The sequence below is a fragment of the Hippocampus guttulatus genome, chromosome 12, assembly GCF_054856545.1.
Source record: "Hippocampus guttulatus isolate MCC_2025c chromosome 12, RoL_Hgut_1.0, whole genome shotgun sequence".
Lineage (NCBI taxonomy): Eukaryota > Metazoa > Chordata > Actinopteri > Syngnathiformes > Syngnathidae > Hippocampus > Hippocampus guttulatus.
In genome coordinates, this window is record NC_141272.1 from 14,326,113 (window position 1) to 14,345,585 (window position 19,473).

Genomic DNA, 19,473 nt, shown 5'->3' on the forward strand with positions numbered 1-19,473 from the left:
GAAAATTACTTTTAAAAAAGCTAACATTGCCAGATGGAAAACAATTTCCGACCCTTAAGGGATTACAGAATGGGAAGAATATGTTACAATGTGGCCCGACGTCCAATCGGCACATATATATCTTTATTTAGTGGAAAATGTTTCCATGAGAGAGCAACTGCAAGCACACAAGTCTTTGGATGCTTACAAATATGGGATGCGTAGCCATGTGCAGACCATACAACTTCATGATTTCGATTCAGAGTTTTGTGTTTTTCAAAATCTAAAGTTTTGCCAAGCAAAAGACAAGGACACAAAACATAAACGTACGATGCTCGGGCCATCGTCAAAAAAAAAAAAGGAAAACAACATACTCATAGCTAACTGTACTTGCACAGCAGGGTGAGAAACAACCAACTAGTCCACTAGTTTGTTTTGCAGCTTGTTATATCAAATAAAAGGGAACTGAGAATCACGTCAAATTGTTGTGACGAGGATCTCTGGTGGGACCACATTGTAGGACTACAGAAAATGCCAGATAGATGCTAAATAAAAGCAAAAATTGGAATGATTCAATCTTGTGCTACATGTTCTTTACATTTTAGACATGCTTCGTGTTGCAGCCATGCAGCAGCAATTTTATTTTAAGTTCTCAGGATGGGAACAGAAAAGCCTCCAGTTACAAAGGAAACATGCCCATGGAAGCCTCCAAGGAGGAGAGAAGTACAGTCAGTTCCTTATAGGAACAACTGCTTCAAGAATCCAAAAAAGCTAGACAGGCTAACAACACCTTCAAAATGTGAGAGGGACTGTGTCAGCTCCACAGGTATGTATGGCGAGATACATTTTCTTTTGTCACCGTGACTGAAAACTAGTTTCCTCTCTACTCTAACAGTACAGACTACTACAATGACTTCTAAAATGACTTGAGGCTAAACAATGAGGTATTTTAATCTACCAGGCTATTCGATTGATCTCTGAATCTACGGAATAAATTCAGTTTGTTCTGTCATGAGCACTGACTGATGACATAGGACTAGTGGTCATTTGTATTTCGCGTGAGTAACACACACAATTGACTTTTGACAGAGGAAGTCAGGTATTTTATTGGAAAACAATGTCATTGCACAAGTGTGTGTTTTCACACACACATATATATATATATATATATATATATATATATATATATATATATATGTCTGTGTGTGTGTGTGTGTGTTCAGAAGTCAATAGAAACGAGGATGACGGTGACGTTGTCAGCGCAGCCCCGTCGCACCGCCTCGCTGGCCAATTGTTGGCAGGCCGCTTCAAACTGCTCTTCCTTGTCCGTCAACTTACTGTCCTACAGTCACACAAGGCAACATGTTTCATAAGAAATAAACATTAGTTTTGTCTATCGTGTGTAGAACTACAAACACCTGCCTTTTTTTTCCCCAAGAGGCCATTTGAGACTAAATTGACTCAGTTGCACCCAACTGGATTATTAATAAATAATTCGGCCCCTGATAGCAGTTTGACTTAGTAACATGGAACTTTGTGCACATGTCTATCATGAGTAGACCCACAAAAAGTCTCAAGAAGCCATTCCTGAAAACATACAGGAAGTCTTCCATTTTTGGATCATGTGGTAATTTCCACGGGTCCTTAGGATTTGAAATCTTTCAAAGACAGCTTGACTTAGCAACATTAAATTTAGAATTTTAGAAATTGAGAGACGCACACAAAAATGTCTCAAGAAGCCATGACTAAAAAGGCACAGGAAATATGTTATTTCGGTTTGAAGCAGTTATTTTTGAGTATTTTTGCCAAATTCCAGGGGTCCTTAAAGTCAAAAAATCCAACATGTTTGTCCAACTGCTATTACATTTGACATACAGTATGTATAAAAGACTCAACACCAACAGTACAAAGTGACTTCCTTACTGTACCTGAAGGATGTCCCAGACGAATCTGACGGCTTCGTCTGCAGAAAAAACTTTGAACAAGCCATCACAAGCCAGGATGATGAACCTGAGGAGGCCAAAGGAGACATAATTTTTTTTTGCTTCTTTGTATGTGTGCCTGTGTCTTGTTCTTGCCTGTCATTGGCTGTCAGCTGACATCTTCTGAGGTCTGGAGTGGAAATGACGCCACATCGCTTGTATTGGCCATCTCCGATGGAGCGCGACACCTCCAGGACGCCCAGCACCCGCCCCTCCCTGCAACAAACAACAACATATCCATCATCCATACCAAAAAATATCCACTGCCATGAAATTCAAAGAGACATAATAGTGGAAACATCCTCCACCTTCAAGTGCCAAGGGCGGACATTGATGATAGTACCTGACAGTTCCTCCTGCTCTCTGGATCCTCATCCTCTCCTCGTAGATAGTTGGGTTGTGTTCTCGACTGAGCGCCAGCGTGGTCGGCTGCTTCTCCAGGGCTTCTCCTTCCTCCTCCATGCGACACAACACGGCCTGCCAAGACACAACATTAAGAACTCAGAAAGCCATTTGAGCATTCATTGCATATCCATGTTATCAAGTTAAGGTCCATGTACTTACCTGCTCTTTGTTCTGACTACAATGATGCTTACTAGGGCCAAGACAACTTTGCAAACTACCAGGATGACATGTTACAAGTGAAGCATAAATGAGCATTAGTTGACAACTGAGAGCTACTAAAATTACTAGTAACATTATAAAATTCTACTAGTTTACAACCAATGCTTCAACATGAACACTTGTAAACGCACAGGTGTTAACCAGTGCAGTTCTGCCTCACTAGTGAGATGTAGTTGTCCTCCTCGGATGCCAAAGTTGTCCTTCGAGTGAGGACAAAGAGCATACTAGTTCATGGATCTTACAAATAAATGCTCAAACAACTTTATCAAAAACTATTAAAGCATTTATTTGATACTCTTGATCAGGATGGGATAAGTATGTGACACATGCTTGATGGTTGGGCCTAGTCATCTTACGAATGCAGCACTGTAGTTACCTTGCTGTCTCCCAGGTTGGCCACGTAGACCACATCGTCCAGCACCAGCATGCAGGTTGCTGTGGAACCATCTTTCCACGCCGGCTTCCTGTTTCACAAAGAGGACAGGATTCATTCATCAACAAATGCAAAAACACAGAGATTTTAAAACGACAGTGTTCAATAGTACTGTATGACTACCAGTAACTGAATTTACCGCACCGCAACAATGACTCACTCTAAAGCAGCCATACCAGCATGAAGCCACAGTCCACAGGCTGGATGTCAAATGGAGATTTAAAAAAAAAAATAAAAAATCTCGTTCTTTTCTCCTCCTCGTGCTTCCACCTTTCTCACTGTGACATGTGCACACTCACGGCTGACAACGAGGCGCTCTAAAGCGGCCATGCTATCAGACTATCTGAAGAAATGGTGAAAAACAATTTATTACTAAATGTCCACAAGTGAACGTTGCATATTGCAGGGTGTATAAGGAATGGGATTGTCTACGTTTTGACAAAAAAAAAAAAAAAAAAAAATATATATATATATATATATATATATATATATCAAGAGAAAGCACTTAATTTCATATTATCTGTAAAATCAAACTTATTTTGATTATGCCTGTGTTGTATAATGATGCAACTGAATGCTTTGAAAAATACAGTGAGAAAGCTGGTTTGGTATCAGGACAAATAAACATCCCCGTAGTGGGGGGAAAAGGAACAAAAATAGCATTGCCATTTCCTTCTACATTTGGTAAAAATGAAAAAAAAAAAAGATTAAAATAAATGTGTTTTTTTGGGGGTTTTGAATGAAGGTCACATCACCCAAAACAACCAACCAACAAAACACACAAGGGTTTTTTCTTCATGAAATACAAAACTAGTGATTGTGGAACACGGTCAATAGCTACTTAATGCTCTTCGCAGGAGCTAATCAGGAGTCTTACTGGCTGGTGGCTTTCTTCAGAAAGTCCTCGTCTGTCTGGCGGAAAGTGTCCACCAGGCATTTTTTAATCAGCTTGTCCAGGTTCTCACTTTCACCTTCAAAAGAAGGACACGCACACACACACAGTACAGTATATATATTTATAGAAATTATTATATATATATTTTTTCCCCCCCAAGTCAAGTCTTGATTTTTACATTAGTGTGTCTTTGTGTTTTTTGATTGAAATCATTTTACCTTGATTTTATTTTCAACAAACATTTGCACATAAAGGAATTATTTTAAATATAATTTACTGTAAAACTTTAAAGGGATGTTATTTTTACACATTCATATAAAGTAAACAAAAAATGAATTAATTCAAACATAACTCATCAACTTCTTAATGCGTATAGACTTTCGTGTGTCCGACGTCTGTGGGTGTTTTTTTCTCCCTGCAGCTAGGATAATGGAGCTTTTTGCTTTTCAAAATTATGCCTGCATGTGTAGATGTAGCCTTAATTCTTATTACTTTACACAGACTGTGTCCTTACTGCTCACCTCGGGGAAATTTCGTCGCCAGAATGTGGTGAAGATGCTCGGCCGCAAAGCGTGACGCCCGAGTGCCGCCATGACCGTCAAACACGGCAAAATACGATGCCCCAGATCTTCGAAAACATCAGTCAGTATTCACAAACATTGGCACAGAGGGAAAAAAAGTTAAATACGACACCCGTGTGCGAGTACGTGTGAGTGTGTGTATGTGTAAATGGAGGTGTGTGTTACATTTGAGCAGGCAGCGTTGATAGACAGCCGCTCATGTCGGGAAGTAGAACGTGAGCGTCCTGCATTTCCTCACGCTCGCCGCGCCTCGCAGCCACATAGCCTCGCAGCATGGGGAGGCCTGAACATGCGAACGCACAGTAAGCCGAGCTGCATCATGGACGCCGTGCATTGTCAGACATGGTGGCAAAAGTGAAAACCTTCTCTACAAACTTTCTTGATCTCCTCCTCTTCGTCTTTCGGAGGCACCTCACATTCTACATCCGCTCGTTTCCTTTTGACGCTCTTCTCATCAATGTGTTTGGCAGATCGCGGCGAAACTGTAATGGCAGCTGAGCCAGGACCTGATAACACACAAATACAGCAGTTGTCATAGTAAGTGGTTAAGATGCTTATGTCACAACAATAGTCAGTTCAGGTTTTAAAACATGTTTATGTAAGATAGCCTTTCATGATCCCTTAAGGGTAAGTTTTGATGTTACAGTAGGAAACTAAGTTAATGTTAAAGGAAATCATTAAATAACAGTGGATTTTATTTTTTTGTAAAGACATGGATTTCGTTTTAAAGGTCAACAGTGAAGTAATTTTCGAGAATCCCAAATGAAATTTTATGTCACAAGTAATTAAACAAAAGACATTAAATAAAGCATGGTAAAAAAACCCTACATTTCTTAAAATTCGACACAGTAATCATTTTCCCGAAGTGAGATCCTGACGAGTGACCGCATTGTTAATTGTAAACCATTAAGGGGGAATTCCATCCACGCACTAATATAGTTTGAATGTTGTCATACACTAATATAGCGGTTCGGAATATGGATGGATGTTGTCATACAAGATTACATCCATGTACACAAGAAAATGTTTTCATAAACAACAGCCAGAGTTATTGATTATCACACCTACCTTTTTTGCAAATCCAGTTGAGAAAACGGAGGTCTTCCAATTATCTTGGAACAAAAAAAAAAAAAAACACTCGTCGACACGGGCGTGAAATTCATTCGCTTTGCGGGAACGAAACTGTATCGCTGCAAATTTTTGGTCCGTTTACGTGCCCTATTCTTGTCTTTTGGCCACTCAAACAACTGTGAGAACAGTTGCATCGCCACACAGCACCAAGGCATTTCGGCAAATAACTCGATAAAAACGGCAGAGCATTTCAGCGGGACAATCAACAATGGCTGACTGGCGGCATTCTGTAAATGACATCCCTTGCCGGAAATTGCCAAACAAAAGCATTTCCGTTGTTAAGTGCGTTGCTATGGGTCAAACTATGAATCTGGGTGTGTTACATAAAAAACAAAAACTTACGCTTGAAATAGTTTTAGCTGTATGAATTACTCAAAAGATGGTTGGCCAAGTTCACTCTTGACCTTTAAGGTCATATCAACCACTCCATAAAACATGCTTAAAACTGTCCCTTATACCTTCAGTGAAGTCAAGAAAACTGCACTTGCCACCCGCAAACTGTCTTCCAATAATTTTTATATGGCATTTATGACTAAACTATTATACAGAAACAATAAATAACTGTGGAAACAAAGTTTAAACCAACAGAAGCATCTTGTTTATATGAAGTCTTTATTCGTCAGCATCTTTTGGTCCCTTGAAAGGCGCTATAAAATAAGTTAGTATTTTTATTATTCTCATCACCAATGGAACTACTAATTTATCTCTTCACGCGTCTAGATAAAACTTAAGTGACCCAAAACGAGAATTTTGAGAGGTAACGACCACCCTTTCAGTTGTCAGCAGACCAGGACTACTGCCGGGTTAATCGTCTGCGTTTACCCGAGAAACCGCAGTCACTCACCGGTTTGAGTGGGCTCCGGTAGGTCGTCAAATAGATCCATCATTCTCTGAAGCAATACTAGCCTAGCTTAGCCGCCTGTCGCGTCTGAATCAGTGAACGTCGTACTCGAGACAGCAAGTAAGGTTTACAAACAGGTAAAAATACACGATAAAATTCGATCACTACATGAAAATGTTATAGGCATTTGTCATTTTAATTACGGTTCACTTCTCATGATCTCAAAATGGACCATCTACGACACGGCATGCAGACTGCAAACTGCAGACGGCGTCTTCTTCGTCTTCATTTCAAATGCCTCAATGGCAGCATTGTCACGACACTTGGCGCCTCTTAACGCTTTGGCTGTAAACTGCATGTAATTCCTTTTTAGTTTGTAAATATTTTACAGCAGGACCCGCAACTATCGACAATGCATTAAAACTAAAGTTGTTGGTTTAGGCTTGATCTAATATGATACGAAAATTAATGTTGCATTAAGATGTGTTAAACGTTCAGAAATGTGGGCAGGTTGCTGCCTTTTCTGATCTGTTTCATATCATATCCTCGCGACAGGTGGCAGTATATTTCCATGTATGACGCAGGTGCCCCAAAGAACTAAAATTTCCAGAGTGCATTTCGAGTTCGCAAACATTTATTACCATGCATTTTGACATGTAATAGTGGGCAAGTAAAACAATACCTTGTTATTTGTTGTTTTTTATTCGAACAAAAATAACAAAAAGGTGTTTTACGGATGCATACTTTGTTAGTACTACATCTCCCGTGATGCTTTTCGGCCAAACAGTAATGGTTCCGCACATCACCCGTCGCCACTGATGACTTGGGAGGAATGTGTTCAAGCAAAGCGTTTGCAACTATGCATGGATTTATCGTCCTCGCCATTTTTTTCAAAACTTCTGCGACGACTTCAAACTCAAAAGGTGAGCTTATATCAACTTTTAACAGCCGCACAATAAAGTTGCGTGAACGAAACCAAGGGAACGCTTTTAGCTAGCATACACCTTCACTGACATAAACTTCATAAAGCAAGTGACCTGTTGTTGTGTTTTTGATAAATTTAACCCACACTGTGCTTTCAAATGGTAGAAATATCTTTTGTAAGGAAAATATTTCATTAAATGCTCGTAAATGTTTCCTCTGTCCATCAAAGTATCATTAAATTAACGAATTAGTTCCACCTACTTAGTTTTTTGTCATGAGAGCAAACTAAACGCAATGCTAACTATTTTTAAAACCGCCATTTTATAGTAAATTGGCATATTGATATTTGTATGCAAATTGTTTCGTCTCCTGAGTACCTACCTGCCCATCCAACAAACAACCAAGTAAAACTCAAGTTATGTGATTCTTTCTGAACGCGTGTACGTGAGCGAACTCCATAAGATGACTTTATAACTCGGCTGTCCTAATTTACACAACAAAATAATGAAAGCTTAATCACCAATGACTCCGTAGTAATCATTCTTCATCCTTGGGCTGTACTGACGAAAACATTCCACAAGGCCGTTTGAGACACTTTCAATTTGGAAAAAAAAGCCGACATATCCTCCAACTCGCTCTAAAAAAATACTCACCGTCACAACATTTCACTGGTATTGACTTTCTATTTGCCTCACATTTTCTCAGACAGATGCTCATTGTGCACAAATGCGTCAATTGTGATATGCTTTTTGTCTCCAGGGTTACACTCTTCCCACAGTGCCTACGAAAACTATGCCATGCACATATGGCACAACCGGTTCTATGTGTACGCAGCCTTTGCGCTTGCCTTGACGCTCTGGGTTTCATTCAAGATGATCCTGAAGAAGGTACATTGGCAAGTGTATTCAGAGACATAAGTCTGTGCACGTGTATAACCAGTCATATTGTTTTCATCATAATAAAAAAACACCTTTTTGTTTTGTCTTTTAGAAAAGCTTATCAAAGGACATCAGCTCCAGGGTCCAGGAAACTATGAAGAATGCAGAGTGCTGTGATAAACGTGCTGAAGTTCACGTGTCAGGAGTGAAAATCTTCTTTGGCTCACAGACTGGTACAGCTAAAGTATGAATATTTGGTTATACATATCACTCATCCACAAAGCTGACATTTAGATGTAACTTGGTTTGGAGACTACTGAGAAATTTCAAAATGGGAAGGTTTAAATATACACTTTGACATGATAAATCAGTTCTGTGACCAAGCTTGTAACTTAATTTACCTGCCAATCAAATTCTTTTTTTCCCCTAGAATTGAACTGCAATGCCATTCATTCATGTCATCCCCCCATAACATGCAAACATGATGTTTTTTAGAAAGAAAAAGGACTCCGCGTTATTAAAGTTAAATATCAACACAATAAAAAAAACGGTGATATAATGGTGACACTGGCTTCACCCCCACAACGCTGCAGGGTTTTGCAAAGCAGCTGTCAGCAGACGTGAGGAGTTTGGACCTCGCGACAGAGGTGATTGACATGAAGGACTATGATCCAGATGATCGGCTGGCTGACGAGGTAAGACCGAGGCTCCTTTGGTGGAGGTACGAAAAGGAGATGAAGAGTGTCAGGGCTGCACATCGCTGATGCTTTCCCTTCTACCACGAACATCTGGCCACCTGGACTCCTCATAAGAGCCGTAGTGGCAGGGAAATTCATATTATCAAAAGGCTGCTTTCAAGAAAATTAGGACATGTTAGCTCTTCTTCAGAAAACTTTGAAAATAAATGCAGTATTTCAACAATGCCAGAGCCTACATGATCTTATGCAATGAAATTTTCATTGACATAATAATTTATCGAAATGTATCTGAATGACATGCATTATAAGTAACTGCAAACTATTTTGTCATCCCACATTGACAGACAAATAGAACGGAAAAAATATATGCTGTTATATATGATTCTCTTGTATTCCAACAATACCTATTGCTGCTTTCAACACTGAACTGAAAATATATTTCTTAACATTCTTGATGTGAAATGTGGGTTAAAAAAGATGCTTTTGAATAAGGTGCCCTAAACTGCCTAGTAAATGAAATGCATAATAGACCAGGCGCCATGTTTTTAATTTACTGGAAAAACTTCCAAGGGGGATATTATGAACTTCCCAGCAAAGGTCAAGCACGAATATAAACACTGGCACTTAGTTAGAGTAGTTGTATTTTCTCCAGTCATTCTTCCAATAAAGTGCATTGAAAAGTCTCTCTGATCCAGAAAAACTCGCTCTGTAATTGGAATCCATTTATGAAAATTTCAGTAAAATGCCCCCAGTGAAGGTAGGCCAACTGCTTTTTAGGGTTTTTAATGTGCTCTATGCTGCAGTTTAGTTGGTGAGCTAATTTTACGCCAGACCTGTTGGCTACTGATAGTGTCCTGAAGGCTAACTTGTTCTTTTATTTTTCATTTTTTTAAGCATAATGCACATTGATCAACAGAGACATCGATTTTTGCAGTGTCGCTTTTGTCTCGCTACTTTCCTCCTCTGTCTGTAACTGCTCACATCTCCCCCCTCTGCTGGTTGAGAAAGAGGGGATAAAAAAAGTGACTGGCCCCATGGCTCGTTTACAGTCATATTGTGACCTGCTTAGAAATTCCCTCCAAACAGAAAAGAGCACACTACAGGTCACAGACAGTATTAGAGGTTATTGAGACTTTGATATTTTAAAAAACCTTTGCTTGGCTCTCAACCAGTTCAGGGTGTACCCCGCCAACTGCTCAAAGACAGTTTGGATAGGCTGCAGCACGCCCGCAACCCTCGTGAGGATTAAGTGCATGGGATGGATAGATCGATTTTTTGTTGTTGTTCATTTATTATTTATTTACAACTGTAAATAGCACTGCGATTTATCCATTTTGTATTTATATTGCACTTAATTGAACGGTGTTTGTTTGTTTTTTCTTCTTCTTTCTGCCTACATTCTTGCTGCTGGAGGCTGTAAATTTCCCCAGTGTGGGACAAATAAAGGATATCTTATCTTTTTTTTTAAACCACGGTAAACCGTCAAACTCGTAATTGGCCCATGCCTATTGTGGACTGGTGTCGTCGGAATCAGTGAATAAGAGTAACTTTGGTGACTGTTAACTGGCTGAACCTGTAACCCGACCCCACCCCTCAAAATGAATTTTTGAATGTGAATATTTCCGTTCAGCTCTTTTTTGTCGTATTCAAGTTGTGCAAAAAGTGCTGAAACAATTAACAGGTGGACATGTGCTTTCAAAAGTTTACACAAGGTCGAATTAAGTTCACCTGTAGAAGTTAGAGTGTATTTTAGGTCCAGCCTAAAATTTCACACCAGAGCTCCATCATTTTGTGAGTTTCAAGTTGGAATTCCTTTGATTGTGTTGTCTCGTTTATGTCACCCAGTGCAACAGCAAGTGTGTGTCTGTGTTCCTGGTGTCCACCTACACGGACGGGCAGCCCACTGACAACGCCGAGTGGTTCTGTAAGTGGCTTGAGGAAGCGTCCACCGACTTCCGCTATGGGGGGACATACCTGAAGGGCCTGCGCTACGCCGTGTTTGGCCTGGGCAACTCCCTTTATGCCGCCCACTACAACACAGTAAGGCTGGGGCAATATGGACTCAAACTACAATCAACCTTTATTTTTTTGTTTCTTTTTTAAAAAAAATTTGATGTTCTTTATTCCCATTTTATTTCAAATCTGTTTTATCTTGAAAATGTAAGACTTTTTCTCTCACTATATACTGTATATATAGAATTCTTTTCTCAAATCTACACAACTCACATCCTTAAATATATGACTTAGAAATGTCTTTTAATCTTGCCAATTTATAAGCGGGTTTTGCTGAAAAATATTTGTTTTTCGCAAAACAACAAATATTTTCTCAAATATGCAACTTTTTTCTTTGAAAAATGTTTCTTGCACATTTTTTTCTCAAATACACCATGCATGACTTAAACAGGGATGGCAATTTTCCGCGGATACGCGGAAATCCGCCGTTTTATTTCTTAAATTGATCATTTTTGTGAATCGTCTAAATCCGTTGACAAAATTTTAGGGGGGGTCAGGTACCTTAACGTCGAGTTTTCACGAGCTCTCCCGATCAGTCTTTCCATCTTCTGATTGTAAACAGCCCTGCGATTGGACGTGTATGATGTCTTACTTGTTGTGATTGGTCGCCCCGTCCAGGCCACGCCCCTTTCCGCCATTGCCATCCCTGCTTAAATATAAGTCATATGAGACTTTCTGAACTCCCCCCAAGACTAACCTCTCTCTCAAATATAGATATATATCAGGAAAATGTGACGTTTTTCCCCCCCAAATTTGCCAGTTTTCTGGAAAATATAACATTTTCTTTCCACTCATAAAATATATAACTTTGATGTGCGACTTTTTTTATTTTTGAAATATCTTTTTCTTGAACATGGGAACGTTTATTTCACTCAAAATTTAACCCGTATTTTATGAGGCATGCAACTTTTTTCTCAGAAATATGCAACAAATATTGCACCTTTTTTTAATGAAAATATACGTTTTTGCTCAAAAAATATATTCTTTATCCATCCATCCATCCATCCATCCATTTTCCGAACCGCTTGATCCTCACCAGGGTCGCGGGGGGTGCTGGAGCCTATCCCAGCCGTCTTCGGGCAGTAGGCGGGGGACACCCTGAAGTGGTTGCCAGCCAATCGCAGTATATTCTTTAATATAAATTAAAAAAAGATTTTTCTCAAATATAAAACTTTGTTCTCGAAATATGCAACTTTTCCCCCCCTCAAATATCAAAGGATTGGATGTACTGGTATTGGAAAACTTTTCCCTCAGTTACATTTATGTTAATATGATTGCATACAAAAAATATATATATATTTTGCAAATAACTTTTTTTTTGTGGAAAGTGTACAGTTGACACTCTTTCTCAAAAAGTAACTTCTCAAATATGTGACTTCCTTCTCCAACTTCATTTTTAGTGAATTTCTCTTTAAAAAAAAAATGAAGCTGTTTTTTTTTTTTTCTTCAAAAATACACTACAACTACTACTAGAATTTGTGAATACCAAACTGTGAATATGCGGGCATATGACTGCATCCTCTCTCTGTCCAGGTGGGCAAAAATGTGGACAAATGGCTGTGGATGCTGAGTGCCTCTCGGATCTTAACCCGCGGCGAAGGCGACTGCAATGTGGCGAAAAGCATCCATGGCAGCATTCAGGCTGACTTCCTGGCCTGGAAGGTCAAGTTCCTCAAACGTCTGCGAGATCTTTGTCAGGACGACGACAACTGTTGCAGGAAACGCAAGGAGGGCACATCCTGCATCCAAACGGATGGACAAGAAGTAGAAGAAGGGAAGAACACCGCTCTGGATAATAACAATTCTGAGGTAAGGTATTCAAAAACAACTACAGCTGAAAGAAAATGCTGTACATCAGTAGAGGCATGACAATTGATTAATCAACAACCAGCTATCAATAATCGAACAATAAAGATGAGCAAATGCCAAACAACTACTTTAATAATCGATTCATTGTTTGAAGACCTAGTTTAATTGAAAATTATCCTCTGAATTTCATCCCCACAACTGAAAGTATTCTGTGATTTCTATAGTCCTCTGTGAGAGCATTTAAAATAAGATATTTGTAAACATCTGCTTTTACATTGGAAAACATCCATCCATCCATTTTCCGAACCGCTTGATCCTCACTAGGGTCGCGGGGGGTGCTGGAGCCTATCCCAGCCGTCTTCGGGCAGTAGGCGGGGGACACCCTGAATCAGTTGCCAGCCAATCGCAGGGCACACAGAGACGAACAACCATCCACGCCCACACTCACACCTAGGGACAATTTAGAGCGTCCAATCAACCTGCCATGCATGTTTTTGGAATGTGGGAGGAAACCGGAGCACCCGGAGAAAACCCACGCAGGCCTGGGGAGAACATGCAAACTCCACACAGGGAGGCCGGAGCTGGAATCGAACTAACCACTGCCCACATTGGAAAACAGTGGTCAATATATTTAATTATTTTTGGACACATTACAGTACAGGGTGGCACGGTGATCCAGTGGTTAGTGCGTCAACCTCACAGTGCAGAGGTGCAGGGTTCGATTCCGGCTCCGGCCCCCCTGTGTGGAGTTTGAATGTTCTCCCCGTGCCTGTGTGGGTTTTCTCCGGGTTCTCCGGTTTCCTCCCACATTCCGAAAAAATGCATGGCAGGTGAATGGAACACACTAAATTGTCCCTAGGTGTGAGTGTGACGGATGGTTGTTCGTCTCTGTGTGCCCTGCGATTGGTTGGCAACCAGTTCAGGCTGTCCCCTGCATACTGCCCAGAAAACAGCTGGGATAGGTTCCAGAACCCCCCGCAACCCTTGTGAGGATAAAGCGGATTGGAAAATGGATGGATGGATGGATGGATGGGTGTTACAGCACAAGCAGTTACTGACTCATAGTCAATTTATGTTTGCAAATTTTCCTAATGGTCAATTTGAAATAATGTCCTGTTTTTGAATCAAGGGATAGAAATGAATGTTGATTAAATCCGATGCATCGATTAATCAGAAAAATAATCAACATGTTGATCGATGATTAAAATTCATCGCTGTGGTTCTATTCAGGACCCACCCACAGAATGTGAAAATTCTCAACATAGGGAGACCATTAATAAATAAATAAATAAATAAGTAGATGCCGCTTCATAAAAAGTTTAGAATTACCTAAAGATGACACAAGATGGCAGCGAAGCACTACGTCTGTCTAAATGCAGCGCCCCTACTTCATCATTGCTGTGGCACCGTCTTGTGGCGCACCATTGTTAAAGCAAAATAATGCTTTTCTGTCATTTAAATAAAACATAGGGGTTTTTTAGGTTATTTTCTAACATGCGCATTGTGTAAACTTTGATTTGAAAAGTTAAAAAAAATGAAATGAATGCTTGTTTTATGCTAATAGCAACAGTTGATGTTTGCCCAAAACTATACACACAAAAAATGCCAAAACATAATTAATAAATAAATAACTAGATTAAATGACAAACTGTGCCTACTTGACAAAAACAATTACCGCAAATTAGCTGGAAGGATGAATAAAATCCAACAAAGCCTGAGAGTTAAGTATTTGTGTCATACTTCCGTCCATATGTACTTATGCATACATATATACTAGTGTGCATATCTCTTTTGTTGCTTTGGTTACAAAATGTCCTACAAGCCTCACATGTGACATTTCTCTCAGCTCCTCTGTCCGTCCTCCAGACACACTCTTTGCTCTTCTCACCAATCACTGCATTTTCACACACACACACACACACATACACACACACACACACACACACACACACACACACATGCATGTGCAGTGTGACAGCTCACAGATGACCCGTTGTCATGGCAGCGGACACCTCGGGAGACGACTGTGTCGCCGAGACTTGTTACTGGCTGCAGCTTACAGAGCGTGGCCGTCATCTTGTTCATCGTTTCAAGTGATTTTTAGTTTGACACGAATCAAGTTTTCCAATTGACAGCCTAATAATGGCGAGAGGCAGGTTTTACACAGACACATTTTTAAGGGTGATTGGAGTTGCAAATGACACGGTTCATCTCAGTCAGGATGTTGTGTTTACAAACCAGAGTGTCACCGATTAGTCGCTGAAAGGAGACCAGGTGTTATTATTTTAAGGCAAACTTTTGAACTTAAGATCCAAATTTGATTTTAACTCATTCACTTTTGTTGACGACTGTAGTCGTCACCTATAATCCAACTGTTTACTGAGACACCGACCTGTATACAGTATTTACATACTGGTATGTTTTCAACGGGTTGGCGTGGAATACGATCTCACCCAGCTTGTCTGTGGAATTCAGGTTTGTTCACCATTTTAATGATGAACAAATTCCTGTAGTTGGCGGCATTGTATCGCTTTGGATTTAAGATTAGCATGAAGAAATACCAATAAGAGCTTCTCTTTGGGTACTGATTAATCTGAAGGGCTACCCGTTTGAGACACACTTCTGAAATAACATATTTGCTATAATTACCAATGGTAATATTATATGCAGTGTCGGGAATAAATATACCGGTGTTACTAATTGCGTTCGTTTTTCAGGAATGAAGCAACCCATCCATCCATCCATTTTCTACCGCTTATCCGGGGTCGGGTTGCGGGGGCAACAGTTTTAGCAGGGAAGCCCAGACTTCCCTCTCCCCAGCCATTTGTTCCAGCTCTTCCCAGGGTATCCCAAGGCGTTCCCAGGCCAACTGGGAGACGTAGTCTCTCCAGCGTGTCCTGGGTTGTCCCCCCGGGGCCTCCTGCCGGTGGGACATGCCCGGAACACCTCACTAGGGAGTCGTCCAGGAGGCATCCAATCAGATGCCCGAGCCACCTCTCGACGTGAAGTAGAAGCTGCTCGACTCTGAGTCCCTCCCGGCTGGCCGAGCTTCTCACCTTATCTCGAAGGGAGAGCCCAGACACCCTGCGGAGAAAACTCATTTCGGCCAGTTGTATCCCAGATCGCACTCTTTCGGTAACGACCCATAGCTCGTGACCATAGGTGAGGTTTGGACCGTGGATCGACCGGTAAATTGAGAGCTTCGCCTTTTGTCTCAGCTCCTTCTTTACTACGGCAGACGAATACAAAGTCCGCATCACAGCAGATGCTGCACCGATCCGCCTGTCGATCTCTCGCTCCCTCCTGCCCTCACTCGTGAACAGTCCCCAAGACACTTAAACTCCTCCACTTAGGGCAAGATCTCCTCCCAGACCCAGAGAGGGCACTCCACCCTTTTCCGACTGAGGACCATTGTTTCAGATTTGGAGGTGCTGATTTTCATCCCAACTGCTTCACACTAGGCTGCGAAACGCTCCAGTGAGAGTTGGAGAGCCCTGCTTGAAGGAGCCAGCAGTACCACATCATATGCAAAAAGCAGAGGTCACCATACTGGACCGCCTCAATGCAGTCCAACCCTCAGCGGAAATGATTCCAACTTACTGCCGGCAATGCGAACCAAACTCTGACATCGGTGGTATAGGGACCGAACAGCCCGTATCAGGGGGTTCGGTACCCCATACTCCTGAAGCACCCCCCACAGAACTCTCCGAGGGACACGGTCCAACGCCTTCTCCAAGTCCACAAAGCACATGTAAACTGGTTGGGCGAGTTCCCATGTATCCTCGAAGACCCTGCTTAGGGTGTAGAGCTGGTCCACTGTTCCGCGGTCGAGACGAAAACCACACTGCTCCTCCTAAATCTGGGGCTCGACTTCCTGACAGACCCTCTTCTCCAGCAACCTTACCAGGGAGGTTGAGGAGTGTGATCCCTCTGTAGTCGGAACACACCCTCTGGTGCCCCTTCTTAAAAAGGGGGACCACCACACCAGTCTGCCAATCCAGAGGCACTCTCCCCGATGACCACGTGATGTTTGACGGCATCCCTTACTGCTGGTGTCCACCAGCGAGTTCGGGGGGGCCCCACCGCTCAAAGGCGGAGGGAGGCTACCCTCTCGTTCACCGGTGTGAACCCCAATGTCCAAGCACTGAGCCAGGGGGCAATGAGTATGCCCACACCTGCTCTACGCCTCTCACCATGGGCAACTCCAGAGTGGAAGAGAGTCCACTCTCTCTTGAGAGAGAGAGAGAGAGAGAGAGAGAGAGGGAGAGAGAGAGAGAGAGCTGGTACCAGAGCCCAGACTGTATCCAGTCAGAACTTCTCTGCTTCGCACACCAGCTCGGGCTCCTTCCCTGCAAGAGAGGTGATGTTCCACGTCCCGCGAGCTAGCTTCTGTAGCTGAGGATCGAACCGCTAAGGTTCTCGTCTTTGGCTGCCGTCCAGCTCACATTGCACCCAATCCCTTTAGCCCCTCCCATAGGTGTGCAGTGGAATGCATAAGTGGCTATAATCATGAGCCAATTTTCAAGGATTCATTTGTGTGTAAAACATGCAAAATTATTTAATTTAATGATAAAATTACAATAAGTTATATTTCATTTTATCACATATAGCCTTGATTGTTTTGTTAATTGTCCTCAATGAACACGAACGTGCACTATCAAACCATCAACAAACTCAGCTGCTGGCATGTACTGTAGCATGATGTTTGTGAATTCTAGTTTCTAATTTCTTCAGCCCTCTCCTGAAGTCTTGTTTCGTCTCTGCTTCCTTCAGGAGGAGCTGGTAGAGTCGAGCAGTGACGAAGACGTCTCGTCAACCTCCCCCTCCGTGTTGGACGTGGAAGATCTGGGCAGCCTGATGAGCAGCGTCAAGCAGGTCAGTGTGCGGCCGGTCTTATTTGCGTGCTTCGAAAGCAGCTTCGCCTTGCACGGAAACGGCAGATGGCCCGGTAGACTCCACACACCAGGCCTTGGCGTCAAAATGAGGCTTGCGTAAGAGCGCAGACGCCCACCGCCATCATGAGTGACTCGAGGGACATTTGTCGTGGAAAATTGACTGCACTATGTTTTGATTTTATTCAGATATTTTTTTAAAAAGATTGTTCTATATAATTTTATATGTGTTTTTTAATTTATTTTTCTTTCAATTTAAATTTCTTTATTTACTTGACAAAAAAAGGAAAAATATTTTTGAATAGGGAGGTTGTATATTTCAGAGAAAAAAAAATATTGATGGTAGGTTGCCATCTCTGGGTTCTCCCAGACCAAGCTTGCCTCGTATGGATATGCACACAGCCAGTGATGATTAAATAGCACGAGAAGCACTTGCACAGATCCATCCGCTGAGACGGTTTGCATCACGAAACGTGTGAGCAGAGTTTGCAACTTCTCACATTGGTTGCCCTTAATTCCTGCAAACCATTACATCCTACTTCACGTCTCTTCCATCGTGATACAATTTTCCCCCAAAACAGAATGCTCATTAATCAGTACAACACGTTACTGTCCTTTACTTGTATATTTCAGTCAATTTTTTTTGTCTTATTGCATGCACAACTAAACGCAGTACATAGATTACATTTATTTTTAGCAAAATGAATTGTAAACACAAAAAAAAAACACTCAACAAATCTCTTGCTCATTATCGTATATCTTTTACGGTTTGTATGCGTTCCCAGATTCCTTCAGATGGCGGGCAGGTAGCCAAGCGCTTCAGGAAGGTGGCGAGGAAGAACCAAGAGGGGAAAGAAGAGCGACGGGAGATGATAACGCCCGCCTTGAGAGAAGCTCTGAGCAGACAAGGTAGCGCTGCGCCACCGCGCTCCGCTGAGTCCTTAATGTAGCGGCGAATAGCTTGCTTCTCCACAGGAGCATCTGCCAGGTGTTTGTGTATAATGATGATGATGATGATGATGATGGAGCCAGAGCATCATTACTTGGTAGTAATAAAAATCACAGGCCGTCCCCTAGAGAGGGCAGCCAGATGGTTGCCGCCACTTGCCTCACCTTGTCTCTACAAGGACGACAAAGTTTGATTTCTAAGTCCCCAAACTGTTCTTCATTTCGACTATAAATCAATCACAATGTGGTCAACTCTACCAGAGGCTGCCTGTGTGCTGCTGCTTATTAAGAGCTGTGATGTGAGAGCCAAGATTTGAGAGCCGTGACTCAAGAGCCAAACCGCAACAGATAACGTAAGAAGGCATTACTTGAGGGCTATACTGCAAGAGTCCTAATATGAGCGCTGTAACTTGTCGGGCCTGAAGCGCTATAACTCGTCGGGCCTGACGTGCAAGCCATACCGTGAGAGGCGTGACTCGAGAACCGCAGGCGCTATACTGCGAGAGGACCTGTGCGAGGTGTGATTCAAGAGTTGTGACTTCAGAGCCAAACAGCAAGAGGCACAACTTGAGAGCTGAAGGAGCAGGATATGGAATGGATTGGAATGACATTTATTGTCACGGGTGCAGAGTAACGAAATTCACTGAAGAGTTACAACCCATCCAATAAACAACAACAACAAAAGAAAAAGATCAACATAAAACCGGAAAGTGAAAGATTACGAAGCCCCTATTAGAGGCATAACGGTAGGCAAGTGTGACATTGCCACAATGTTTTCTGGAGGTTGCTTGACCTTGTCGCTTGAATTATTGAGCACTTAATCCATGGTGGTGTTTTTTTTAAAT

General features: G+C 41.8%; 2 protein-coding genes across 5 annotated transcripts in view; one reads left to right on the forward strand and one right to left on the reverse strand.

Annotated features, from left to right (window-relative positions):
• Positions 1 to 1,059: 1,059 nt before the first annotated feature.
• On the reverse strand, positions 1,060 to 6,763 carry ilkap (integrin-linked kinase-associated serine/threonine phosphatase). Of its 3 annotated transcripts, XM_086126327.1 has the most exons (11): positions 6,470 to 6,762; positions 5,563 to 5,606; positions 4,870 to 5,000; positions 4,660 to 4,777; positions 4,435 to 4,541; positions 3,896 to 3,989; positions 2,962 to 3,049; positions 2,305 to 2,438; positions 2,058 to 2,177; positions 1,908 to 1,989; positions 1,060 to 1,321 (listed from the first exon to the last, which is right to left on the reverse strand). In XM_086126327.1, exons 4-11 carry the CDS (start codon positions 4,767 to 4,769, stop codon positions 1,199 to 1,201), a joined length of 858 nt encoding a protein of 285 aa, XP_085982453.1. In that variant the 5' UTR covers positions 4,770 to 4,777; positions 4,870 to 5,000; positions 5,563 to 5,606; positions 6,470 to 6,762; the 3' UTR covers positions 1,060 to 1,198. The 3 variants fall into 3 exon arrangements, with proteins under 3 accessions (XP_085982453.1, XP_085982452.1, XP_085982454.1); XM_086126326.1 differs by lacking the exon at positions 5,563 to 5,606 and having other exon boundaries at positions 4,857 to 5,000; positions 6,470 to 6,763; XM_086126328.1 differs by lacking the exon at positions 6,470 to 6,762 and having other exon boundaries at positions 4,857 to 5,000; positions 5,563 to 5,601.
• A 481-nt stretch (positions 6,764 to 7,244) lies between these two features.
• The window catches only part of tyw1 (tRNA-yW synthesizing protein 1 homolog (S. cerevisiae)), a 38,341-nt gene continuing 26,112 nt past the window's right edge, over positions 7,245 to 19,473 (forward strand). For both annotated transcript variants that reach the window (XM_086125942.1, XM_086125943.1), the window contains exons 1-8: positions 7,245 to 7,389; positions 8,150 to 8,277; positions 8,381 to 8,512; positions 8,862 to 8,963; positions 10,812 to 11,006; positions 12,513 to 12,788; positions 17,562 to 17,663; positions 18,466 to 18,589. In XM_086125942.1, coding sequence (XP_085982068.1) covers positions 7,299 to 7,389; positions 8,150 to 8,277; positions 8,381 to 8,512; positions 8,862 to 8,963; positions 10,812 to 11,006; positions 12,513 to 12,788; positions 17,562 to 17,663; positions 18,466 to 18,589 — 1,150 coding nt within the window. In that variant the 5' untranslated portion in view covers positions 7,245 to 7,298. The remainder of the gene's footprint in view (positions 7,390 to 8,149; positions 8,278 to 8,380; positions 8,513 to 8,861; positions 8,964 to 10,811; positions 11,007 to 12,512; positions 12,789 to 17,561; positions 17,664 to 18,465; positions 18,590 to 19,473) is intronic.

What these genes read in the sequence shown, in the direction of transcription:
- ilkap (XM_086126326.1), bottom strand. Translation starts at nt 6,512, where the DNA reads ATGATGGATCTATTTGACGACCTACCGGAGCCCACTCAAACCG. An exon ending in CCAACCTGGGAGACAGCAAG is followed by an intron (nt 2,439 to 2,961) that starts GTAACTACAGTG and finishes GTGTCTTGGCAG; the next exon opens with GCCGTGTTGTGTCGCATGGA. An exon ending in AGAGCAGGAGGAACTGTCAG is followed by an intron (nt 2,178 to 2,304) that starts GTACTATCATCA and finishes TGTTTGTTGCAG; the next exon opens with GGAGGGGCGGGTGCTGGGCG.